We start from the raw sequence: 27,500 nt of genomic DNA, 5'->3' as shown, positions 1-27,500 counted from the left end.
TAACAGGCCCCTGGTTGTTTAGGATGATGTAGGGGAGAAGGACAGAACATTGAGGATAGAAATTACTGTATAGACCTGACATGATCCCTTATGGTACATGACAGACACATGGTAGGGGACAGAGATGATGGTATGGGACAGAGACAACGTGTGGCCTGAGCATGCCTCACTAGTCACTAATGACCCTCTGTTATTGACCCTTATTAGAGGAGCCATACCAGTAGTGATGACACAGCAACAATGAACCGCAAGTCTGTCAGCAACAAAGGCTAATGGTGCATTAAGTCATCGGACAGAGAGTCAAGTACCGACGGATAGTGAGTGATTCTAGAAATGTGAGTGTACCGGTATTTGGGTTTTTAATAGTTATAGCAATTCAAGACTTCCTTTTCCACAAAGACAAATGTACATGTAGGGTTGGGTATTGTAGAGGTTTTAGAGCCACTCCACTCCACCTAAAGAGGTATAGCATGTAAAACATTTACTAAACAACAAAGACTGCTTTTAGGACCAGAGAGTTCTAGAGTGGAGACACGTCCTTAGAATTTATACCTAAAAGTAAGGTCTGTTTTAAAGTAGAGAGACATGGAGACTGACGCATTGATCTAAGGCAGGGGTGGTCTGGCGCTGCTCTTTATGACAGGGTCTGTCCAACGTGTGTGTGTGTGTGTGTGTGTATGTGTACCTGTGGATTGGAAGACACCAGGGTTGCAGGAGCAGTACCGCGAAGCGAAGGCCTCCATCATACGATCGATCTTCTGAGCCTCACCAGGCAGTCTGAAACTCCACAGAAACTGTCTACACCAGCATAGAGAGAGAGAGAGAAAACAGGAAAAACAAATGAGAAAGAAAACAGAGGCTCCAAAAGTGTATTGAAAGCAGCAGGACATCATTATAAAGTGTATTGAAAGCAGCAGGACATCATTATAAAGTGTACTGAAAGCAGCAGGACATCATTATAAAGTGTATTGAAAGCAGCAGGACATCATTATAAAGTGTATTGAAAGCAGCAGGACATCATTATAAAGTGTATTGAAAGCAGCAGGACATCATTATAAAGTGTATTGAAAGCAGCAGGACATCATTATAAAGTGTATTGAAAGCAGCAGGACATCATTATAAAGTGTATTGAAAGCAGCAGGACATCATTATAAAGTGTATTGAAAGCAGCAGGACATCATTATAAAGTGTATTGAAAGCAGCAGGACATCATTATAAAGTGTATTGAAAGCAGCAGGACATCATTATAAAGTGTATTGAAAGCAGCAGGACATCATTATAAAGTGTATTGAAAGCAGCAGGACATCATTATAAAGTGTATTGAAAGCAGCAGGACATCATTATAAAGTGTATTGAAAGCAGCAGGACATCATTATAAAGTGTATTGAAAGCAGCAGGACATCATTATAAAGTGTATTGAAAGCAGCAGGACATCATTATAAAGTGTATTGAAAGCAGCAGGACATCATTATAAAGTGTATTGAAAGCAGCAGGACATCATTATAAAGTGTATTGAAAGCAGCAGGACATCATTATAAAGTGTATTGAAAGCAGCAGGACATCATTATAAAGTGTATTGAAAGCAGCAGGACATCATTATAAAGTGTATTGAAAGCAGCAGGACATCATTATAAAGTGTATTGAAAGCAGTGTATTGAAAGCAGGACATCATTATAAAGTGTATTGAAAGCAGCAGGACATCATTATAAAAGTGTATTGAAAGCAGCAGGACATCATTATAAAGTGTATTGAAAGCAGCAGGACATCATTATAAAGTGTATTGAAAGCAGCAGGACATCATTATAAAGTGTATTGAAAGCAGCAGGACATCATTATAAAGTGTATTGAAAGCAGCAGGACATCATTATAAAGTGTATTGAAAGCAGCAGGACATCATTATAAAGTGTATTGAAAGCAGCAGGACATCATTATAAAGTGTATTGAAAGCAGCAGGACATCATTATAAAGTGTATCATGAAAGCAGCAGGACATCATTATAAAGTGTATTGAAAGCAGCAGGACATCATTATAAAGTGTATTGAAAGCAGCAGGACATCATTATAAAGTGTATTGAAAGCAGCAGGACATCATTATAAAGTGTATTGAAAGCAGCAGGACATCATTATAAAGTGTATTGAAAGCAGCAGGACATCATTATAAAGTGTATTGAAAGCAGCAGGACATCATTATAAAGTGTATTGAAAGCAGCAGGACATCATTATAAAGTGTATTGACTGCACATTATCAATAATAAATACTACTACATTATTTTTTTTAAATGTGATGAACAGCTGGGAATCTTAGTCCAGTAATATGCAGAAACAGCTCACCGTAAAGCCTGTACGAGGTTGAGATCTGCAAACTCATGAAGGTCTACGAATGCCTGCAACACCTTGAGGTTGAAGTCGTCCCTGGGATGAGGAACATACAGTGTGTCAGGTTCTCAGATTCAGGTCAGGAAATGTCTGGTATTCAGTGTTAGTCAAGATCAGTCTAGCACTTCAAAAACAGAACTATTAGAGGTAAAGTGTGTTTCAATCCATTAGGAACTGAAATGTCTGTTAGGGGAGATGCCCTTTTTAAATCCAACTCCACCCCTTCTCTAGATTATGACTCTATCAAACCATTATACACTATGATAAGATTGCAGGTCGCAATAAATTGTTATTTGTTTGTGCATTCAACACACAAGATGTTGTTGCTTTCTTAATTAAGGGCCTTTTCTAAAGAAAACGATCTATCCCAGCCACAGAGCCAGCCTCAGACTCTGCTCTGTCCGTTTGCTACACAGGTTGTTTTGACAGTCACATCCCTGCGAGTTGGCCCACGTGTCGTAGATATGAAACACATGTAAGCCAGGCAGAGCAGATCTCTGTTTTACTGGCATGGCCCCTTGTCTACTGTCGCCGCTGTGCTCCGTAAATCCAGACAATCCATCCGAGGCTTTATGCCCGGGCTTATACACGCAGAGGGAGAAATCTCCTTGAGAGATGGACAGAGTGTAGGAAAGAGAGAGGGAGAAATGTCCCTGAGATGGACAGAGTGTAGGATAGAGAGAGGGATAAATCTCCCTGAGCGATGGACAGAGTGTAGGAAAGAGAGAGGGATAAATCTCCCTGAGAGATGGACAGAGTGTAGGAAAGAGAGAGGGAGAAATCTCCCTGAGAGATGGACAGAGTGTAGGAAAGAGAGAGGGAGAAATGTCCCTGAGATGGACAGAGTGTAGGATAGAGAGAGGGAGAAATGTCCCTGAGATGGACAGAGTGTAGGATAGAGAGAGGGAGAAATCTCCCTGAGAGATGGACAGAGTGTAGGATAGAGAGAGGGAGAAATCTCCCTGAGAGATGGACAGAGTGTAGGATAGAGAGGGGGAGAAATCTCCCTGAGAGATGGACAGAGTGTAGGAAAGAGAGAGGGAGAAATGTCCCTGAGAGATGGACAGAGTGTAGGATAGAGAGAGGGAGAAATCTCCCTGAGAGATGGACAGAGTGTAGGAAAGAGAGAGGGAGAAATCTCCCTGAGAGATGGACAGAGTGTAGGAAAGAGAGAGGGAGAAATGTCCCTGAGAGATGGACAGAGTATATGAAAGAGAGAGGGAGAAATCTCCCTGAGAGATGGACAGAGTGTAGGAAAGAGGGGGAGAAATCTCCCTGAGAGATGGACAGAGTGTAGGAAAGAGAGAGGGAGAAATGTCCCTGAGAGATGGACAGAGTGTAGGATAGAGAGAGGGAGAAATCTCCCTGAGAGATGGACAGAGTGTAGGAAAGAGAGTTTGAGAAATGTCCCTGAGATGGACAGAGTATAGGAAAGAGAGAGGGAGAAATCTTCCTGAGAGATGGACAGTGTTGGAAAGAGAGAGGGAGAAATGTCCCTGAGAGATGGACAGAGTGTAGGAAAGAGAGAGGGAGAAATGTCCCTGAGAGATGGACAGAGTGTAGGAAAGAGAGAGGGAGGGAGAGAAGCGAGAAAGAGAGGTAGAGGGGGAAAGAGGGAGAGCGAGATGAAAACAGAGGAGGTTAGAGCAGTGTGTTTGTTACCTCTCTCCTAAGTAGTCCCCTATGACAGTTTTGTTGAGGCCCTCTCCTTTGTAGAGGAACTGGGATACGTCCTCAGGAGTGTGCTGGAGAAGGTCGTTCTCCAACAGAAACTGGATCCCCTGGAAGACACACACAGTTTGGTTAGCACTCCAAGCCACCCACACCCACCCACCCACACACACACACACACACACACACACACACACACACACACACACACACACACACACACACACACACACACACACACACACACACACACACACACACACACACACACACACACACACACACACACACACACACACACACACACACACACTTATCTGTTTTGACCTGAAGGAGAGCTAGGAGGCGTTACAATAAGTCATTAGTACAGATAACACAACATACAGACAACAACACAACATACAGACAACACAACATACAGACAACACAACATACAGACAACACAACATACAGACAACACAACATACAGACAACACAACATACAGACAACACAACATACAGACAACACAACATACAGACAACACAACATACAGACAACACAACATACAGATAACACAACATACAGACAACACAACATACAGACAACATATTTGATGGCCATGGTTTATAGTGTAACCTTTTCTACATGGCTAAAGGAGGCATAACAGGTACCCATCTAAGTTTCTATAGAAATCCGAAAACATTCAATAACACCACATTAACATCAGTGCAAGTGGGTAAAGAATGTATTTAGCATGGATTGCATGGACTTTAGACAAACCTTTTTGGGGTCCATGTTGAATTTCTTCCTTCCCATGGCGATCTGTTTATTTCTTTGTGTTGTTTTACTGTGATTGGACAGAGCAGAGAGATCCATCAGCTCTCTAGAACAGGTGTGGCATTATCAACAACTGACGCCTGTATTTGTTCACCAGGTCAACTGTCACATTTGTCTACTTCGTACAGTATTTATCCAGGATACTGAACGGTATTGTGGTGAGTTAGTGAGTTTACACGGTTAGTTTACATAGGGCTGGGTTCAGGAGAAATTCAGCTGGATTCAGTTATTACTGTTCCATGTCAGCTATGAACATGAGAATGTAATGATCCTCTAAAAACAAGGATCTTTGACTTGTCTTTCCATTTGGACTGTAACATCAACCATGTAGGTTGTTGCACCGACTAACTGATTAGCAGGAGAAACTCAATCTAACTCAAACTCAGTCTAATGAAAAATGAATGAAAACCATATGCCTTTCTTTGTGTTCATGTGTGTGTGTGTGTGTGAGGTGTGTGTGTGTATTATTGCATGTGTGTATACTGTGTTCTCCCTGTGTCCTAAAATAGCTTGAACCATTCCCCAGCTGCACCTGAGACACACAAAGGCTAAATCCACACTAACACACACTCTCTCCACCTCATCACCAATGAGCCCTGAACAGCCAATCAGTTGTCAGTCCCTGAATAGGAGCGGTTGTGGGGCGTTTAGCAACTGTTTGGCAGAGGGGACGGCTCAGCTCCACAAACAAAGATGGATTATTAACCCACACTGGGACAGGTGTGTGGCTGGACGACTTGGAGAGGAGGAGGGAACAGCAGCTAGGGGGGGGAGGGGTGTTGAAGGGGGGGTGTTACGCACCTCTCTCCCACGCAGGTTAGCTGCTCGATCTCAGTCATCACCTCTGCAATCTCAAACTTCAACCGCTGCCAACAGGATTAGAGGGAGAATTAGCTGGGTTGAATTCACAACTGAACTCTAGTTGTTTTAGCAGTGCATTGTAAATCAACAAACAGACTCAATGTAAGTGGTTAGAGTCAAAGTAACATTTTAGCCACCCACATAGTCATATCATATCAAGGGTGAGTGATATCTTTATAAAAATATTAAATCTTGACATTTCTTTTCATTTTCTTGACTCACCTCAATGTCATCCAGTAGCTCTTTTTTCCTGCGTCGTATGTTTGACAGCTCATCTCTCTCTTCCAAGGAAAGGTCTTCAGGTACTGTGAAAGAGAGAGATGTAAGTATGGAATTAAGATACACACATAGTCAGACACTTCCATGGATGAAGATGTGATAGCTAGTGTGCTGTAAAACAACACACAAGGCTGACGAACCACAGATCTAGGATCAGATTAGTGTACCCCAATGCTAAACTTAACCATTAGGGGGATGGAAAAACATCTGATCCTGGATCTGTTGTTAGGGACATGTTCCAGTTCCACCTACTCCTAAATCAACACATCACTCTCTAGCAGTATACTGGAACTTCTGAGAGCTCTTGACTTCCTCTCTGGCAAAAGGAAAACTCCTCCATGAATTACAACCAAACTGCCCCCCCCCCACACACACTAAAGCAGGTAAGCACACACACACCAGCGCTGAACATCTGCTAAAACGTGCATCGTCCAATATTAGTTCTCAGATAGTCTGCTTCCTCATTTGAGGTAATTAGTACCACTGAGATATCTGGGCCAAATGCTAGCCCACTTTTCACACACACACACACACACACACACACACACACACACACACACACACACACACACACACACACACACACACACACACACACACACACACACACACACACACACACACACACACACACACACACACACACACACACACACACACACACACACACACACACACACACACACAATGTGAACTGAGCACCCAGTGGTAAATCATACAGACTCTGACATTTACACGTGTTCTACTCAATAAGGAGTCTCCCCAGTCCGTCCTGCTTATCCCTCAGTTTACCAGCAGCACGTACATCAACCTTCCTCCCCAGACCTCTCTCTGAGGACGTCCTCCTCACCACCTCCCTGTTAGAAAGCAGGCAGAGGCAGGCATGCTCAGACTCACAGGATGTAGGTCATTCTCACATCAAGAGCCGTGGCAGATTGTGCTTTTCTACGCCGCGCATTTGCCTCGCCAGCTCTCTCTCTCTCTCTACCCATCCTATGGCTTGGAGTGGAGGGGGGAGGAGAGTGGAGGGGGAGTTGAGAGTGGAGGGGAGTTGAGGGGGAGGAGAGTGGAGGGGGTGGAGGGGGAGGAGAGTGGAGGGGGGATTAAATCCCAGCTGATTCATAGAGCAGCTTTACGATTCAGATTGTTTCTCTTCTCTCCTTCCATTGTCAATAGCTATTGACTTGTCTTTTTTTCTCTCTCCGTAAAGACAAAAAGAGATACCACGGACCATTAAGTCGGGATGGGATGGCATTGTGGTACTCAACTCTCGGTGGATTCTTATCACGGATGAGCAGCCAATCAGAGCCAAATGCAGATGGTAGACAGAGGAAAAGGATCTCAGAAGTGGTGATCATTCTCTCTCACGGCCGAGTGGACCCACTCAAAGCCTCTGACTGACTTCTACATAAATGAAACAGAGAGATAGATGAAGGGAGAGGACACGGAGTGTACAAAACATGTTGCCTTCAGAACAGCCTCAATTCATCAGGGGCATGGACTCCACAAGGTGTTGAAAACGTTCCACAAGGATGCTGGCCCATGTTGACTCCAATGCTTCAGAAAGTTGTTTCAAGTTGGCTGGATCATTCTTGATACACACAGGAAACTGTTGAGCATGAAAAACCCAGCAGCATTGCCGTTCTTGACACACTGAAACCAGTGCGCCTGGCACCTACTACCATACCCTGTTCAAAGGCACTGAAATATTTTGTCTTGCGCATTCACCCTCTGAATGGCACACATACAATCCATGTCTCATTCTTCTTTAATATGTTTTCCCCCCTTCATCTACACTGATTGAAGTGGATATATAAATAAATAGAGTAGATACAGAGAGAGAGAATAAATAGAGTAGATACAGAGAGAGAGAATAAATAGAGTAGATACAGAGAGAGAGAAATAAATAGAGTAGATACAGAGAGAGAGAAATAAATAGAGTAGATACAGAGAGAGAGAATAAATAGAGTAGATACAGAGAGAGGAGAAATAAATAGAGTAGATACAGAGAGAGAGAATAAATAGAGTAGATACAGAGAGAGGAGAAATAGAGTAGATACAGAGAGAGGAGAAATAAATAGAGTAGATACAGAGAGAGAGAATAAATAGAGAATAAATAAATAGAGTAGATACAGAGAGAGAGAAATAAATAGAGTAGATACAGAGAGAGAGAATAAATAGAGTAGATACAGAGAGAGGAGAAATAAATAGAGTAGATACAGAGAGAGAGAATAAATAGAGTAGATACAGAGAGAGGAGAAATAGAGTAGATACAGAGAGAGAGAATAAATAGAGTAGAAACAGAGAGAGGAGAAATAAAGTAGATACAGAGAGAGGAGAAATAAATAGAGTAGATACAGAGAGAGGAGAAATAAATAGAGTAGATACAGAGAGGAGAGAGGAGAGAAAAGAGAGAAGAGATATATACACTAGACAGCTAGAGAGTGAGATATATACTAGACAGCTAGAGAGTGAGATATATACCAGACAGCTAGAGAGTGAGATATATACCAGACAGCTAGAGAGTGAGATATACACTAGACAGCTAGAGAGTGAGATATATACTAGATAGCTAGAGAGTGAGATATATACCAGACAGCTAGAGAGTGAGATATATACTAGACAGCTAGAGAGTGAGATATATACCAGACAGCTAGAGAGTGAGATATATACTAGACAGCTAGAGAGTGAGATATATACTAGACAGCTAGAGAGTGAGATATATACCAGACAGCTAGAGAGTGAGATATATACCAGACAGCTAGAGAGTGAGATATATACTAGACAGCTAGAGAGTGAGATATATACCAGACAGCTAGAGAGTGAGATATATACTAGACAGCTAGAGAGTGAGATATATACCACCAGACAGCTAGAGAGTGAGATATATACCAGACAGCTAGAGAGTGAGATATACACTAGACAGCTAGAGAGTGAGATATATACTAGATAGCTAGAGAGTGAGATATATACCAGACAGCTAGAGAGTGAGATATATACCAGACAGCTAGAGAGTGAGATATATACCAGACAGCTAGAGTGAGATATATACTAGACAGCTGAGATAGATATATACCAGACAGCTAGAGAGTGAGATATATACTAGACAGCTAGAGAGTGAGATATACTAGACAGCTAGAGAGTGAGATATATACCAGACAGCTAGAGAGTGAGATATATACCAGACAGCTAGAGAGTGAGATATATAACAGACAGCTAGAGAGTGAGATAGTGCCTTGCGAAAGTATTCGGCCCCCTTGAACTTTGCGACCTTTTGCCACATTTCAGGCTTCAAACATAAAGATATAAAACTGTATTTTTTTGTGAAGAATCAACAACAAGTGGGACACAATCATGAAGTGGAACGACATTTATCGGATATTTCAAACTTTTTTAACAAATCAAAAACTGAAAAATTGGGCGTGCAAAATTATTCAGCCCCTTTACTTTCAGTGCAGCAAACTCTCTCCAGAAGTTCAGTGAGGATCTCTGAATGATCCAATGTTGACCTAAATGACTAATGATGATAAATACAATCCACCGGTGTGTAATCAAGTCTCCGTATAAATGCACCTGCACTGTGATAGTCTCAGAGGTCCGTTAAAAGCGCAGAGAGCATCATGAAGAACAAGGAACACACCAGGCAGGTCCGAGATACTGTTGTGAAGAAGTTTAAAGCCGGATTTGGATACAAAAAGATTTCCCAAGCTTTAAACATCCCAAGGAGCACTGTGCAAGCGATAATATTGAAATGGAAGGAGTATCAGACCACTGCAAATCTACCAAGACCTGGCCGTCCCTCTAAACTTTCAGCTCATACAAGGAGAAGACTGATCAGAGATGCAGCCAAGAGGCCCATGATCACTCTGGATGAACTGCAGAGATCTACAGCTGAGGTGGGAGACTCTGTCCATAGGACAACAATCAGTTGTATATTGCACAAATCTGGCCTTTATGGAAGAGTGGCAAGAAGAAAGCCATTTCTTAAAGATATCCATAAAAAGTGTTGTTTAAAGTTTGCCACAAGCCACCTGGGAGACACACCAAACATGTGGAAGAAGGTGCTCTGGTCAGATGAAACCAAAATTGAACTTTTTGGCAACAATGCAAAACGTTATGTTTGGCGTAAAAGCAACACAGCTCATCACCCTGAACATACCATCCCCACTGTCAAACATGGTGGTGGCAGCATCATGGTTTGGGCCTGCTTTTCTTCAGCAGGGACAGGGAAGATGGTTCAAATTGATGGGAAGATGGATGGAGCCAAATACAGGACCATTCTGGAAGAAAACCTGATGGAGTCTGCAAAAGACCTGAGACTGGGACGGAGATTTGTCTTCCAACAAGACAATGATCCAAAACATAAAGCAAAATCTACAATGGAATGGTTCAAAAATAAACATATCCAGGTGTTAGAATGGCCAAGTCAAAGTCCAGACCTGAATCCAATCGAGAATCTGTGGAAAGAACTGAAAACTGCTGTTCACAAATGCTCTCCATCCAACCTCACTGAGCTCCAGCTGTTTTGCAAGGAGGAATGGGAAAAAATTTCAGTCTCTCGATGTGCAAAACTGATAGAGACATACCCCAAGCGACTTACAGCTGTAATCGCAGCAAAAGGTGGCGCTACAAAGTATTAACTTAAGGGGGCTGAATAATTTTGCACACCCAATTTTTCAGTTTTTGATTTGTTAAAAAAGTTTGAAATATCCAATAAATGTCATTCCACTTCATGATTGTGTCCCACTTGTTGTTGATTCTTCACAAAAAAATACAGTTTTATATCTTTATGTTTGAAGCCTGAAATGTGGCAAAAGGTCGCAAAGTTCAAGGGGGCCGAATACTTTCGCAAGGCACTGTATATACCAGACAGCTAGAGAGTGAGATATATACCAGACAGCTAGAGAGTGAGATATATACCAGACAGCTAGAGAGTGAGATATATACCAGACAGCTAGAGAGTGAGATATATACCAGACAGCTAGAGAGTGAGATATATACCAGACAGCTAGAGAGTGAGATATATACCAGACAGCTAGAGAGAGGTATATACCAGACAGCTAGAGAGTATATATACCAGACAGCTAGAGAGTGAGATATATACCAGACAGCTAGAGAGTGAGATATATACCAGACAGCTAGAGAGTGAGATATATACCAGACAGCTAGAGAGTGAGATATATACCAGACAGCTAGAGAGTGAGATATATACCAGACAGCTAGAGAGTGAGATATATACTAGACAGCTAGAGAGTGAGATATATACCAGACAGCTAGAGAGTGAGATATATACCAGACAGCTAGAGAGTGAGATATATACTAGACAGCTAGAGAGTGAGATAGGGGACAGAGAGAAATAAAATAAACCAGAAGAAAAAAAGACCATAGATACCACTACCACAAGACAGAGAGAGAGGAGAGAGGAGAGGAGAGAGGAGAGGAGAGAGGAGAGAGAGAGAGAGGAGAGAGAGAGAAGAGAGAGAGAGAGAGAGAGAGAGAGAGAGAGAGAGAGAGAGAGAGAGAGAGAGAGAGAGAGAGAGAAGAGAGGAGAGAGAGAGAGAGAGAGGAGAGAGAGAGAGAGAGAGAGAGAGAGAGAGAGAGAGAGAGAGAGAGAGAGAGAGAGAGAGAGAGAGAGAGGAGAGAGAGAGAGAGAGAGAGAGAGAGAGAGAGAGAGGAGAGAGAGAGAGAGAGAGAGAGAGAGAGGAGAGAGAGAGAGAGAGAGAGAGAGAGAGAGAAGAGAGAGAGAGAGAGAGAGAGAGAGAGAGAGAGAGAGAGAGAGAGAGAGAGAGAGAGAGAGAGAGAGAGAGAGAGAGAGAGAGAGAGAGAGAGAGAGAGAGAGAGAGAGAGAGAGAGAGAGAGAGAGAGAGAGAGAGAGAGAGAGAGAGAGAGAGAGGAGAGAGAGAGAGAGAAGAGAGAGAGAGAGAGAGAGAGAGAGAGAGAGAGAGAGGAGAGAGAGAGAGGAGAGAGAGAGAGAGAGAGAGAGAGAGAGAGAGAGAGAGAGAGGAGAGAGAGAGAGAGAGAGAGAGAGAGAGAGGAGAGAGAGAGAGAGAGAGAGAGAGAGAGAGAGAGAGAGAGAGAGAGAGAGAGAGAGAGGAGAGAGAGAGAGAGAGAGAGAGAGAGAGAGAGAGAGAGAGAGAGAGAGAGAGAGAGAGAGAGAGAGAGAGAGAGAGAGAGAGAGGAGAGAGAGAAAAGAAGAAGAGAGAGCGTTCTCTTCTCCGTGTTACTCTGGCTCTTTAACCAGGCCCATAAAGCCAGTGATTGTAGAGCAGATCACCCCCCCAGGCAACCTACATCTATAATGGGCAAAGCAGAGCGCCATCCCACCTACTTTCCCTCAAAAAACACAGTCAACCAAAATAAAAGGGACAAATTGTCTGGGATTGATGGCCGCTGTGTTCAGTGACAATCCCCCTGCTGTGTGTATGCATGTGGAAACGCTGGGTAATCTGATATCATCATTGTGGATGAATTGCTGCTGTAGGCTATACACCGTCAGCCTGGGTATCTAATGCATTATACATGAAGGATGTGTGTGTGTGTGTGTGTGTGTGTGTGCATCCCTTTCTTCCACCTCCAGTCTGACTCCCTTCCTCCGCTCCTCTCCTCTACCGTGGCCGACCAGATCAATGTGATCTCCAAGGGTCAACGAGGTCATCACAGAGGTGAGAGGTCAGATACCCATAGGCGGGGTCAAAGTGCTACTGCTACTGAACAGTCACTTAAGGAACTCACTGTTGCAGTGTAATCAATTATACAGACCAGTGGCCACACACCACACGCCATGGGAGACTTCCTACTTCACTTCGTTTTAGACTGAAAATAATCACTTATTATACACACTCAGGGCTGAGCACTAACTAGAGCTCATGCAACTCTAAATCTAATGTGAATTATGCATTGATGTCAATAGGATATTTGAGTGGAAAGTTTGAATTCTTTAATATTTCAGACCCTACGCGAATTGAACTAGGAAGTCATCTTGATCTGAGAGAAAGTGTCTATTTTCCAACAGACACGTTTGTCCAAAGTTTCTCAGTGTTCTACTTGTTATCAAGTCTTTATAATAATCTGTAGAGGAGATCTGAGCCCTTATTAACAAAGTGTCTCGCAGTATTGCTGATCTAGGATCAGGTCCTTCCTGTCCATATAATCTTATTCTTTATAATCTAAAGGGGATAACTGATCCTAGATCAGCACTGCTACTCAGAGATGCTTTGTGAGTACTGGCCTGGTTCTGATGGGCCCCATGATATTAAGATCTTATGACTGATTCAATTTGACATTTGACTTATTTAGCAGACGCTCTTATCCAGAGCAACTTACAGTAGTGTATTCATCTGAAGGAATGCTAGATGAGACAACCACATCACAGGCATGGTAAGTACATGATCATCCTGTCTCCTCCACCTCCTCAGTCAGACCTCTCTCTGCCCTGGCGATCAGTCACAGTCAGGGGTCTTGAACCAGGAACAGACAGGGAGACAACATGCCATTGATAAATCAATGTCATTCATCTCCTGATCCAAGTGACGCTGTGACACACTGGACCCTGATAGAATCAGTACAACACTTGGACTTGGGGATCCCCTTTGTTGGAACGTCTCTCTGGAAAGGTTGGTGCTGGGCTAGCCTTGTCCCAGATCTGTTTGTCCTATCTTACCATGCTAAGGTTTGGCTGGCTTGGCTTGGAAACTGCTCTGTTATGCTGACCATGCTTCCCCCAGCCTGGACGTGCATGCCTTTAGTCCCAAGTCTTGTAACTGCTAGCTTTGCTAGCTAAGGCTACTTAAGGCTCTTTGCATAATGCATAGCTGTCTCTGGCTGCCGGTATAAGATAGATAACATACTCTAGAGATTCTAGAACACCCTGGCTGTATTCACAGTAAGAGGGCAGATCAAGGATCAGGTCCTACTATCCATAAGAAATAGTAATAATTATGATCTAAAAGACTAAACTGATCCTAGATCAGCACTCAATGTGGGAAGCTGTGTGAATAGAGGCCCTGGAGTTCTCTCTTGGACAGCGACTGACATAGACAGAGGGCGAGATAGAGGTCAGATCCATGCAGGGAACAGACCACTATTGACCGTTCCCGAAGTCAGATCTCCAACTCAATCGAGTGTCACGCCTTTCAAATCTCCTTGGTAGCGAGAGGGAATACAAAAGCTGGCCACTGATCCCCTGGTTGCACTGCAGAGGGAGATCGACGGGAGAGGCGGACATGTTGGAGTGTCCCTTGTTGCGTGGTTTCATGGTTCCGTGGCTAAAGACAGATAGTGACAACTCTATCTGGCTATTATAGAAACAATGGAACACATGGACTTTTTGACAAGAAATACAATTTCAACTACTAAACTTAAACGTAACCTTTAGGCTACTCTCACCTCAACCCTGACCTTACATTTGACCCTGACCCTCGATTAAGAGCACAGAGCTATGTTAACAGGCTACTATTGTCCTTTCTAGCATGGCCGTCTAGTGCCTACTGTGACAGCAAGGCAAGGGAACCACTAATAAAACAGAGCCAGTGGAGCCACTTCCTGATTTTCTCCAGGTCTGCACTGTGACAATGAGAGAGGATGTCTGCACTGATTAGGCCCACTGACTCTGGTCCGCCGTAACAATAGTAGCCACACAAACACAGGCTGGGTTAAACTAAGTTCACATCACGGCTAGCTCAGGAACACTTATACAAGCGCTCGCCATAGTCTCCTCATTGTGTTACTATAATCATAGAGAAATATGTGCAACAACACAGCTGAGACTGTTGAATGATGTAAGTAGGTTGAATCAGTGGGTCATGGAAGACAAAACCTGAAACATATGTGTCTGAGTCAGGGCCGACCTGAACCGTACTGTGCTAGCTGGATATTTTCTTCTCACATTGAGGTTCCAGCAACTATGGTGGAAGCATAACCAGGCCAGCTTGGTTTGACTCGGCTCTGTACTGGGAATATGGTATTATAGTATTGTTACGACCTCATGTCTAAGACCCAGTCAAATACCACACAATCTGTCATTAAGTGTCCTGCAATATCACTCAACTGTTCACAAAATAAAAACCATCTATAACCCAATTTGTGTTCTCTTGCATACATAGCTCAGATATGACTCCAGCTCTGTCTCGGAGTTGAATACATAGCTCAGATATGACTCCAGCTCTGTCTCGGAGTTGAATACATAGCTCAGATCTGAGTCCAGCTCTGTCTCTGAGTTGAATACATAGCTCAGATATGAGTCCAGCTCTGTCTCGGAGTTGAATACATAGCTCAGATATGACTCCAGCTCTGTCTCGGAGTTGAATACATAGCTCAGATCTGAGTCCAGCTCTGTCTCTGAGTTGAATACATAGCTCAGATATGAGTCCAGCTCTGTCTCAGAGTTGAATACATAGCTCAGATATGACTCCAGCTCTGTCTCTGAGTTGAATACATAGCTCAGATATGAGTCCAGCTCTGTCTCAGAGTTGAATACATAGCTCAGATCTGAGTCCAGCTCTGTCTCAGAGTTGAATACATAGCTCAGATCTGAGTCCAGCTCTGTCTCGGAGTTGAATACATAGCTCAGATCTGAGTCCAGCTCTGTCTCGGAGTTGAATACATAGCTCAGATCTGAGTCCAGCTCTGTCTCGGAGTTGAATACATAGCTCAGATCTGAGTCCAGCTCTGTCTCTGAGTTGAATACATAGCTCAGATATGACTCCAGCTCTGTCTCTGAGTTGAATACATAGCTCAGATCTGACTCCAGCTCTGTCTCGGAGTTGAATACATACTGATCTGACTCCAGCTCTGTCTCGAGTTGAATACATACCTCAGATCTGAGTCCAGCTCTGTCTCGGAGTTGAATACATACCTCAGATCTGACTCCAGCTCTGTCTCGGAGTTGAATACATACCTCAGATATGACTCCAGCTCTGTCTCGGAGTTGAATACATAGCTCAGATCTGACTCCAGCTCTGTCTCTGAGTTGAATACATAGCTCAGATATGACTCCAGCTCTGTCTCGGAGTTGAATACATAGCTCAGATATGACTCCAGCTCTGTCTCTGAGTTGAATACATAGCTCAGATCTGAGTCCAGCTCTGTCTCGGAGTTGAATACATAGCTCAGATATGACTCCAGCTCTGTCTCGGAGTTGAATACATAGCTCAGATCTGAGTCCAGCTCTGTCTCTGAGTTGAATACATAGCTCAGATCTGAGTCCAGCTCTGTCTCTGAGTTGAATACATAGCTCAGATCTGACTCCAGCTCTGTCTCTGAGTTGAATACATAGCTCAGATATGACTCCAGCTCTGTCTCGGAGTTGAATACATAGCTCAGATCTGAGTCCAGCTCTGTATCTGAGGGTCAGTAGTGGTCAGTAGGACTGCAGGACTGTGTTGTTGGCTGAAGCTTTACAGCTACATTGCCCACTGCTTTTAGCTGGTTGTTTTCCTCTCTCAGGTACAGGTGTGATGGCAGGTCCTTTGACAGCCATCTCTCTCTTATCCTCTCCTTCTTTCATTTTCTCATTCTTTCACCCTGTCTTTCTCACTTTCTCTCATTATCTCCGCTTCTTTCAACCTCTTCTCTGATTTGAAATATTTTAAAATCACTATTCTTTTCCTTGTCTTCCTTCTCTTTCACTCTTTCACTCTTTCACAGTTCTCCCTCCCCTCCATCTTTCTCTCCTCTCCCTCCATCTTTCTCTCCCCTAATTTTTCCTGGAAAACTCTTCACTGTAAGCCTTGTCTCATAAAAAAACATGTGAAACCATGTGAGCCATGTTCTTTCGGAGGGCTTCATTGGCTATTTATTAGCCTCATCTCCATGGTAATAGTCAGGAGGATGATGTGGTTCTGGTCTGACCCACCAGACCAGTCTAGAGAATGCTGCAGCTTCTAGTGTATAGCCCCTTTAAGAGTATTGCAACTTTGATCAGACTACCGTAGCAGTAGCTCCTGTGTAGAGTCAGACTGAATGCTCTTAGGACCCGGCAAAAGCTGTCTGCTGCTTGCCTGCTTCAATGACCCTTCTCCAAAGTTCAACACACAGAACGGACTAAAGGGTTCTATGCTCAGACCCCAAGCAGTTCTACAATTAGCACCCAGAGTTCAGACCCAGTAAATCATTCTGTTATCGGAACCCAAACTGTTCTAAAATCAGAAGAGAGAGTTTAGACTATCAGACCCTTCCCCAGCAAGGTTCTTCGGTCAACACCCAAACAGTTCTCAGGTCAGAACCCTCTCCCCATTGGAAATAGTTCTACAGTCAGAATCCTCCCCCGCCAAGTGTTCTCCAGTCATATGTAACATGATTAAACCATGTGCTAACCTCATCCAGTCTCTCTCATTAGCATAGTCTCATGTCTCTCATATTGTTATTGGCTGCATTGATTTAATGCCAGTCATAAAGCACTCTGATTTACAGTCTTCTCCTGTTTAAATAAATGGCCGAAGGGAATTTCCATCACTGAGGGAATCATGCACATGTATTTCAACAGGCTCTAGGATCAACCACTTGTTTTTTCTCCTTGTGAATGCGACCTCTTTCACTCTATCGTTCAGTTGCTTGCTCTCCCTCTCTCTCTCCACCTCTCCCTCTCCACCTCTCCCTCTCTCTCTCTCTCCACCTCTCCCTCCACCTCTCCCTCTCCACCTCTCCCTCTCCACCTCTCTCTCCACCTCTCCCTCTCCACCTCTCCCTCTCCACCTCTCCCTCTCCACCTCTCACTCTTTCTCTCTCCCACCATTTCAAAGTAAATCAAAGTCTTTCAATTTAAAGTATTTTCTAGCACCAAAAAGACATGCGCACACACACACCACACACACACACACTGTGTAAATGGAGACAATTTCCCACTACTCTCCCTTCGGTGCCTGGACCTGCTAAGATCATCAGTCAGTCTGCTAAAGTCATCTGATCTGAAAAACATGTTATTGTACTGGGACTCCTCATTTACTGGAAGACAGACCTCGCCTAAGACACTACACTGAACAAAAATATAAATGCAACATGTAAAGTGTTGGTCCCATGTTTCATGAGCTGAAATAGAGGATCCCAGACATTTTCAAATGCACAACAAGTTGTCAAAAATTCTGGGCACTAATCTGTTTACATCCCTGTTAGTGGGCATTTCTCATTTGCCAAGAAAATCCATCCACCAGACAGGTGTGGCATATCAAGAAGCTGACTAAACGGCATGATCATTACACTGGTGCACCTTGTGCTGGGGACAATTTAATTTTTAATTTTACCTTTATTTTACTAGGCAAGTCAGTTAAGAACAAATTCTTATTTTCAATGACGGCCTAGGAACACAATAAAAGGCAACTCTAAAATGTGTCACACAACACCACAGATATCTCAAGTTTTGAGGGAGCGGGATTTTTAAATGTATTTATTTATTTATTAACTAGGCAAGTCAGTTAAGAACAAATTCTTAAATTACAATGACGGCCTAGGAGCAGTGGGTTAACTGCCTTGTTCAGGGGCAGAACGACAGATTTTTACCTTGTCAGCTCGGGGATTCGGTCTAGCAACCTTTCGGTTACTGACCCAATGCTCTAACCACTAGGCTACCTGCCTCCCCAGCTTTGGCATGCTGGCTGCAGGAATGTCCACTAGGGCTGTTGCTAGAGAATTTAATGTTTATTTCTCAACAACAAGCCGCCTCCAATGTCGTTTTAGAGAATTTGGCAGAACGTCCAACTGGCCTCACAACCGCAAACCACATGTATGGTGTTGTGTGGGCAAATGGTTGTGAACACCCCATGGTGGCGGTGAGGTTATGGTATGGGCAGGCATAAGCTACCGACAACAAACACAATTTCCTTTTATCGATGGGAATTTAAACGCACAGAGCTACCGTGACAAGATCCTGAGGCCCATTGTGGTGTCATTCATCCACCGCCATGTTTCAGCATGGTAATGCACGTCCCCATGTCACAAGGATCTGTAAAAAATCCTGGAAGCTGAAAATGTGGCAGTTTTTTCATGGCCTGCATACTCGCCAGACTTTTACGGCAGCGTGTTCCAGTTCCCACCAATATCCAGCAACTTCGCACAGCCATTGTAGAGGAGTGGGACAACATTCCACAGGCCACAATCAACAGCCTGATCAACTCAATGTGAAGGAGATGTGTTGCGCCGCATGAGACAAATAGTGGTCATAACCGGATACTTACTGTTTTTTTTATCTACCTTGTTTTCAAAGGTATCTGTGACCAACAGATGCATATCTGCATTCCCAGTCATGTGAAATCCACAGATTAGGGCCTAATGAATTTATTTCAAATGACTGATTTCCTTACATGAACTGTAACTAAGAAAAACCTTTCAAATTGTTGCATGTTGCATTTATATATTTGGTTCAGTATAGTTTGTTTCAGTTGTTTGGATTGTCATTGATTTACACAAAAAAATATGCCGTGTAATTTTCTGATTTTGTGCAACTCATTCTTGCTTTCATGTTTGTATTCAACGGCATATTTCACTTGATTGAGTCGGCGACAGTCACTGGGAATGTTTGCTGTCATTTCTGCTATTTCTGAGATCCAAACATTGCCCCAAATAAAAGGGGATTTCAACATCAAAACAAATATATCACAACACAGCTGTTTAATGATCAAAAAGCCCCAGAGGCTTGAAACACAAATCGCTCCCCCTGTAAGCCTAAACCCACCTCGACAGCAAAGCGCACCAGCCACGATGACTTATTCATATGGAATTAAACAAGATCACCGTTTTTACTGCTAACGTTTGCCAAAAATCCACATTAAAGGAACACATCCGCTTCCCTTCCGGAGATGAAAACAGGGCCGTAATTGGTCTATTTTGGGGTCATCATGTGTCATGCTCTTCCTAACAAATGAGATTAGTCGTTTTGGCAGCAGGGTCCCCTGTTCTTTATCTCTTCTCAGTTACAGGCGCTGACTGCAGTGGGTTTGCCTTCGATTACTCTTGATGATCCTCCTTTCACGTGTCACTTCCTGCGTATTAATGGAGCGAATCACAACATCAAATCAAATTGTATTAGTCATATGCGCAGAATACAACAGTTGTAGACCTTACCGTGAAATGCTTACTTACGAGTCCCTAACCAACAATGCAGTTTAAAAAATACATATAAATAAGAATAAGAAACAAAAAGTAACAAGTAATTAAAGAGCAGCAGTAAAATAACAATAGTGAGACTATATACAGGGGGGTACCAGTACAGAGTCAGTGTGAAGGGGCACTGGTTAGTTGAGGTAATATGTACATGTAAGTAGAGTTATTAAAGGGACTATCCATAGATTATAACAACAGAGAGTAGCAGCGGTGTAAAAGGGGGAGGGACAATGCAAATAGTCTGGGTAGCCATTTGATTAGATGTTCAGGAGTCTTATAGCTTGGGGGTAGGCATATGTTGTGAATGAGTATATTAGGACTGTATCCCTGCATTCTTTTCAGTGCACATTTTTAAAGAGAGTTTACAGTACATTTTTAGAGAGTTTTGCATGTTTTAAGTTGTGACCAATGATTACCCCTTTAAAATACCCTTGCCATGAGTCTACCTCAGAGGGGCCTTCTTATCTTATCGTGCATGCACCATCCTGCTGGGGCCATGTCTCCTTTTCCAAGGAGAGACTTCAAGGGGGGCGGCTGGGTATGGCATGAGGGCATTAGAGCACAACCTGGGCCCCTTCTATCCTACACATTGACTTAAAAGGAGGATAGAGGGGATACTGTGGAAGCACCGTTCAGACCTCTACTACCGTTCTCTACAAAACATCCATATTGTTGTATACTGTATATCGCAGTACTTAAAATATAGAATACTTACATAATACAAAAAAATACTTCAAATGAATTTAGACAATATTAATTGAAGCATTGGCCCTAGGCTGTAATTAAAGCAACCAAGGACTTTTGTCTGTATTGTGTGTCAGGCCAGAAAATGTGTGAGGATTACTGATTGGCGCTGGAGAGGGGAAAGTAGCACAGCTCACTAACGGAGCCTGCGGCGTCTATAGCAGCATCTACAATGTCACCCTACGACACAAATACTACAGTGTACAACGTCACCCTACCATAGGACGCACTACAGCGTCTACTCCAAAGTCACCCTAGGACACACACCACTGATCAGAGAACAGTGTGACCACTGGATCGGACCGTTTATAGGAGGCAATAAAACAGCTCCGGGGACAGTGACTGCAGATAATAATGGGAGATACGCCTCTGAACCTCCAATGATGAGCAGAGGTTATAACAGACTATCAATCATCAAGTCATTTAGGGTCAGACTTTAGAGTAGGGGGTGGTTGGCGAAGGAACAAGCGCTTGGAAGTTGTCATGCACGGCAATCTCTGAATTCCTATATGGTGGTCGGAATATAAAAAGCCTACTGGAACGGTGAGATCTCCATTGGGTTGGCTTTACAGCAGTGGACTGCCAGCACGTGAGAGTCCTGTATTCTATTGTGAGGTTCAGAAGCCTCACCCCCCCACTATCACTACTATTCATCATAGTATTAGTAGTAAGGAAGTAAAAGAACAACACAAATGTTAACAGGGCCTCTCTTAGAACCCTCTTTAGAACCCCAACAGTCCTCCAGTGTGAGTCACTCAGGAAATGACTGGAGTGTATCTACCACTAGCCAGTTGTCTGATACGGAGACCCTGAGGAGACAAATAGAACAGAGCCTGTGAGGCTGAGGGAGGCTGCACTGAATGACTGAACTGTTTATATTGGGCTCTGGCCATCCAGACAGCACATCTGGAAAAGAGCATGAAGGAATATAAGAGAGAGAAAGACTAAAAGAGAGAGAGACACTCTGGCTGCCAAGTAGGACTCTAGCTGCTGTTGCCTGCTCTCTGTGTTGTTCTGTAAGAGGAGAACAGCAAGATCACAGAAAACATGAAAAAAGTCAAGCTGGGATCACTTTATCACAGGGAATATGTGGGTGGTTGAGGTCAGTCAGACATCCTCTTTTTCTCTGGACGTTATTATATAAAACTTTTTGCAGATTGTACGCCTCCACATAAGAGGGTTTTTATTCACTTCTCTAGTGTGTCTGGAACTGAAGATGGTGATGAAGTTTACAGAGATAGCCATTTTAACTGTTACTAGCAGCATCTTTATGAGGAAGTGTTGTGAAATGTAGATTTTCTATTGGTGGAGCAAAGGTGCAGGGTGCAGACCTATTGGTTGCTATGTGATTTAGTATGGTACCATTGGGCAGTTAGTGTGGCATTTAAATGCAGCTTCAGCAGTGAAGTCGACAGTAATCAGTTGATAATCTTTATGCTGCCTATAAGATATTAAAAACAAACATTTGACCACAGATTTCAAGAAAAACCCCATTTAATCCAACTGATGCCATTTTCAGAATAGGCCTACAAGATATAAATATGACATGGATTACATATGTTGGGGAAATAATGAAAAATAGTAACCCCCTCTAGCTACAATAATACCCCCCCCAATTATCCTTCAAAACACATTAACAATTTGATATAAATTACAATATTTTTATATAGTCCCACTGTTGCATTCGACCCACCTGAACCCATGTCACATCCAGCTGTGACCCAGCTTCATAGAGCTGAATATTGGGGCGACAGATGTTGAGGAGATAGGAAAATGCAGTCATGCAAAATAACATAGGATACAGGAAATAATATGAAGCTTCCTGTTTGAAAAGATCCAGCTGGATGGAACTCAGATGTTCTGTATGAAGTTCAGTAACGCTGGGTTCATATCTACTGTATGTATCTATGATTTGAAAATGAAAAGATGGATCCATCACTAACCTATAATATGGTTTCCTTCCTGGATTTGTATTTTTTTATTTTACCTTTATTTAACCAGGTAGCCTAGTTGAGAACAAGTTCTCATTTGCAACTGCGACCTGGCCAAGATAAAGCATAGCAGTGTGAACAGGCAACAACACAGAGCTACACATGGAGTAAACAATAAACAAGTCAATAACATAGTAGGGAGAAAAAAAAGAAACAAAGAATACATTGTGTGCAAAAGGCATGAGGAGGTAGGCAATAAATAGGCCATAGGAGCAAATAATTACAATTTAGCAGATTAACACTGGAGTGATAAATGAGCAGATGAATATGTGCAGGTAGAGATACTGGTATGTAAAAGAGCAGAAAAGTAAATAAAATAAAAACAGTATGGGGATGAGGTAGGTAAATTGTGTGGGCTATATACTGATGGACTATGTACAGCTGCAGCGATCGGTTAGCTGCTCAGATAGCAGATGTTTAAAGTTGGTGAGGGAGATAAAAGTCTCCAACTTCAGAGATTTTTGCAATTCGTTCCAGTCGCAGGCAGCAGAGAACTGGAGGGAAAGGCGGCCAAATGAGGTTTTGGCTTTAGGGATGATCAGTGAGATACACCTGCTGGAGCACGTGCTACGAGTGGGTGTTGCCATCGTGACCAGTGAACTGAGATAAGGCGGAGCTTTACCTAGCATAGACTTGTAGATGACCTGGAGCCAGTGGGTCTGGCGACGAACATGTAGCGAGGGCCAGCCGACTAGAGCATACAAGTCGCAGTAGTGGGTGGTATAAGGTGCTTTAGTAACAAAATGAATGGCACTGTGATAAACTGCATCCAGTTTGCTGAGTAGAGTATTGGAAGCTATTTTCTAGATGACATCGCCAAAGTCGAGGATCGGTAGGATAGTCAGTTTTACTAGGGTAAGTTTTGCGGCGTGAGTGAAGGAGGCTTTTGTTGCGAAATAGAAAGCAGACTCTAGATTTGAGGTTGGAGTAGCCAGGAGGAAGGCATGGCCAGCCGTTGAGAGATGCTTGTTGAAGTTTTCGATTATCACGGATTTATCGGTGGTGACCGTGTTACCTAGCCTCAGTGCAGTGGGCAGCTCTTGTTCTCCATGTACATTACAGCGTCCCAGAACTTTTTGGAGTTAGAGCTACAGGATGCAAATTTCTGCTTGAAAAAGCTGGCCTTTGCTTTCCTGACTGACTGCGTGTATTGGTTCCTGACTTCCCTGAACAGTTGCATATCGCAGGGACTATTCGATGCTATTGTAGTCCGCCAGTGGGTCAATAAGATAGGAGAGTGGAAGACACAAAGCTGCTCAAAAAAGACTGAAACTCCAAGAAATAAGATCAATACTTTTCTTGATGATCCAACATGGTGGTTCTGTTGCTGTAAACACAAGGGTTTAACGTGCCACTGTTCTCATTATGGCTCTTTCAACATTTCCAGGCATACAGGGCTCAAGTGCTTCTCCCTTTCTTGAGAAATTGAATGCTGATGATGATTTTAAATAGTGAAAATTGTATTTTATCTAGAGGAAGGACAATTTTCACTGTCTTATTATTATTTACAGCCACCTGTACAGTTTGTCAAGTCTTCAGATAAGTGAAGTATCATATTTACTGAATATTTCTCCCTGCGTTCTGAATAAATCCTAGAATTACAAGGGAACGATATCTTTCAAAGCGGAAAGTGGGAAAACTAGTGGAAACAATTTACAGCCTCTGGAAAACAAATATAATCATTCCATCCAGGTCCAGATGTTGGTAATAGCCATTTTCTCCATATTCACCCGTGGAAACAACTCTAAAGTATAACCATTTCATTTATGGACATCTCACACCAGTGCATCTGGCTAATACACATGGTATTGTCTACCACCTCATTCTACAGTAATATCATGCTAAGCTATAACTTATCTAGCCATCAAACCTCTGATGAAAAATCAGCAATGACAGTTTGCTCTGCAAAAGCTACTCAGAGAACACCATGATGTTAGTGAACTTGGCCATCGTCTAGATATTTGGAATATCACTTTGACACACATATGGAGATCCTCATTAATGACTGTGGGATCTCATACACATAATGTATTTCCGTAGCTAGTGACCCCTCAGAGGGAGGGAGGGCTTGTTTCGTAGTGTTTGTGTATTCCTGCCAGAGAGATGATGTGAAGTGACAGAGGTGAAAGGAGATTAAATGTGTGTGTGAAGGGACCCATGCCTCAGAGCCACTGTAAATCTCTGTCTACACCCAGAGGCGCTCTTGACTTTGTGTGTGTCTGTGTGTGTGTGTGTATTATTCCACCCTAGGACAGCATGTTGATGCAGCTTGATATCGAGCCGCTACTGTCCTCGTGAAAACGTCTCGTTATCAATGCTCTCTTGGACATCAGCAGGCCCATTCTTGAGCATGTCAGGCTGACCTAGTCCAGAGAGCCTGAGTAGACCGACCTGCCTTGGAGGCCATTCACATTTAATTTCACGCTTCCCACCATGAAAAACATGAGTCATTCTTTCTGCTCTCCTCTCACAAATCCCCACACAATGTAGTGGAGAGGTTTGAAAGGTCAATAGAATACGTTGGATCCTCCGTATTGTATAAGCAGAACAGATACAGGCTACACACAGTTCACTGCACTGTGCCTCCTATTCACTACTGGAGATTGTCCCACTGTCAAGACGACTCGGCTGATCCCAGATCTGTACGTGCTTTATCCAATTATCATCGGCAGGGGTTTTTCTGGATCAAAAGGGGGTTTAGGTGGTGGGCGTGGCAGGGGCGTGGCAGAGTGCGTGGCAATGCGCGCGGTCGTCCTTATGGTGCGGCTACATTTTTGATTATTTTACCCCTTTTTCTCCCCGATTTCATGGTATCCAATTGTCTCATCGCTGCAACTCCCGTATGGACTCGGGAGAGGCGAAGGTCGAGAGCCAATGCGTCCTCCGAAACACAACCCAACCAAGCCGCACTGCTTGTTGACACAAAGCACATCCAACCCGGAAGCCAACCGCACCAATGTGTCGGAGGAAACACCGTATAGATCATTTTTAAGTCCATTTCCTGAAATTCTACAGCTTTTGCCATGGAGCTGAGAGAAATCATTGCAGTTTTAAAGCAAATTTCCTGCAATTCTATGCATTTTGCTATGGCCTATCCTGTGTTCTTTTGCTCAAACATAAAAACAAAATGAACACTGCTAAATTCATTGTTTTGGGAATTTTCAATTCTCCTTGAATTTTGATGATTGTTAGTTCTCAAAGATGACATTATTTAAATATACATGGGTCCATTATCTTTTCTACATAATTGATATCTGGTTTTAAGTGTTTAAGTTAATGACTTAAATATTTTTTCCATCCTCAAAATGTTTTCCTGACTGTTTGGACTTCAATGGGTTAGAATGTTAGAAAGATGCCTGATTGGTATGCCATATGTGTAGTCAGAAAGATGCCCGATTGGTATGCCGTATATGTAGTCAGAAAGATGCCCGATTGGTATGCCGTATATGTAGTCAGAAAGATGCCTGATTGGTATGCCGTATATGTAGTCAGGGGATCAAGGATCAGGCTTCTCATCTCATCATTGACGTGGGGAAAGTCTTGGTAACAATTTATTTGGATCGTCCCAAGGAGATGGTTTGTACATATTCAATAACTGTCAACATCATGCCAAATAACTATCCATTAACCTTAACCCTTACCCCAACCCTTATTCTAAACCTAACCTTAACCTTAGTAAGTGTTTGCTTATCAACATATAGCGTGTTGATAGTAAGTCCCATATAGATGGTCAATCTAAATAATGTGGGACCAAAGTCTCAATGTAGTAGCGACGTACGTATCCTGCATTTGTGAAGAGAGGGATGGTTTCTCATCTCTGTCATGTTTGTATCCTGTTTATTGGTGTCTCTCCATTCAGCCCACATCCCCAGTTGGATGTAGGGAGGTGACAGACATCAGCTCCAGTTGGATGTAGGGAGGTGACAGTCATCAGCTCCAGTTGGATGTAGGGAGGTGACAGACATCAGCTCCAGTTGGATGTAGGGAGGTGACAGTCATCAGCTCCAATTGGATGTAGGGAGGTGACAGTCATCAGCTCCAGTTGGATGTAGGGAGGTGACAGTCATCAGCTCCAGTTGGATGTAGGGAGGTGACAGTCATCAGCTCCAGTTGGATGTAGGGAGGTGACAGTCACCAGCTCCAGTTGGATGTAGGGAGGTGACAGACATCAGCTCCAGTTGGATGTAGGGAGGTGACAGTCATCAGCTCCAGTTGGATGTAGGGAGGTGACAGTCATCAGCTCCAGTTGGATGTAGGGAGGTGACAGTCATCAGCTCCAGTTGGATGTAGGGAGGTGACAGTCATCAGCTCCAGTTGGATGTAGGGAGGTGACAGTCATCAGCTCCAGTTGGATGTAGGGAGGTGACAGTCATCAGCTCCAGTTGGATGTAGGGAGGTGACAGTCATCAGCTCCAGTTGGATGTAGGGAGAAGACAGTCATCAGCTCCAGTTGGATGTAGGGAGGTGACAGTCATCAGCTCCAGTTGGATGTAGGGAGGTGACAGTCATCAGCTCCAGTTGGATGTAGGGAGGTGACAGTCATCAGCTCCAGTTGGATGTAGGGAGGTGACAGTCATCAGCTCCAGTTGGATGTAGGGAGGTGACAGTCATCAGCTCCAGTTGGATGTAGGGAGGTGACAGTCATCAGCTCCAGTTGGATGTAGGGAGGTG

General features: G+C 43.3%; 1 protein-coding gene across 2 annotated transcripts in view; it reads right to left on the bottom strand.

Annotated features, from left to right (window-relative positions):
- cyth3b (cytohesin 3b) overlaps positions 1–27,500 on the bottom strand; it is a 56,738-nt gene that overhangs the window by 13,821 nt on the left and 15,417 nt on the right. For both annotated transcript variants that reach the window (XM_042317089.1, XM_042317088.1), the window contains exons 2-7: positions 5,947–6,029; positions 5,665–5,729; positions 4,807–4,873; positions 4,038–4,156; positions 2,331–2,411; positions 686–798 (exon numbers count right to left, since the gene is read on the bottom strand). In XM_042317089.1, coding sequence (XP_042173023.1) covers positions 686–798; positions 2,331–2,411; positions 4,038–4,156; positions 4,807–4,873; positions 5,665–5,729; positions 5,947–6,029 — 528 coding nt within the window. The remainder of the gene's footprint in view (positions 1–685; positions 799–2,330; positions 2,412–4,037; positions 4,157–4,806; positions 4,874–5,664; positions 5,730–5,946; positions 6,030–27,500) is intronic.

The sequence above is a fragment of the Oncorhynchus tshawytscha genome, unplaced genomic scaffold, assembly GCF_018296145.1.
Source record: "Oncorhynchus tshawytscha isolate Ot180627B unplaced genomic scaffold, Otsh_v2.0 Un_contig_11560_pilon_pilon, whole genome shotgun sequence".
NCBI classification, from domain to species: Eukaryota; Metazoa; Chordata; class Actinopteri; order Salmoniformes; family Salmonidae; genus Oncorhynchus; species Oncorhynchus tshawytscha.
This window is presented reverse-complemented; position numbering and strand designations above follow the sequence as displayed.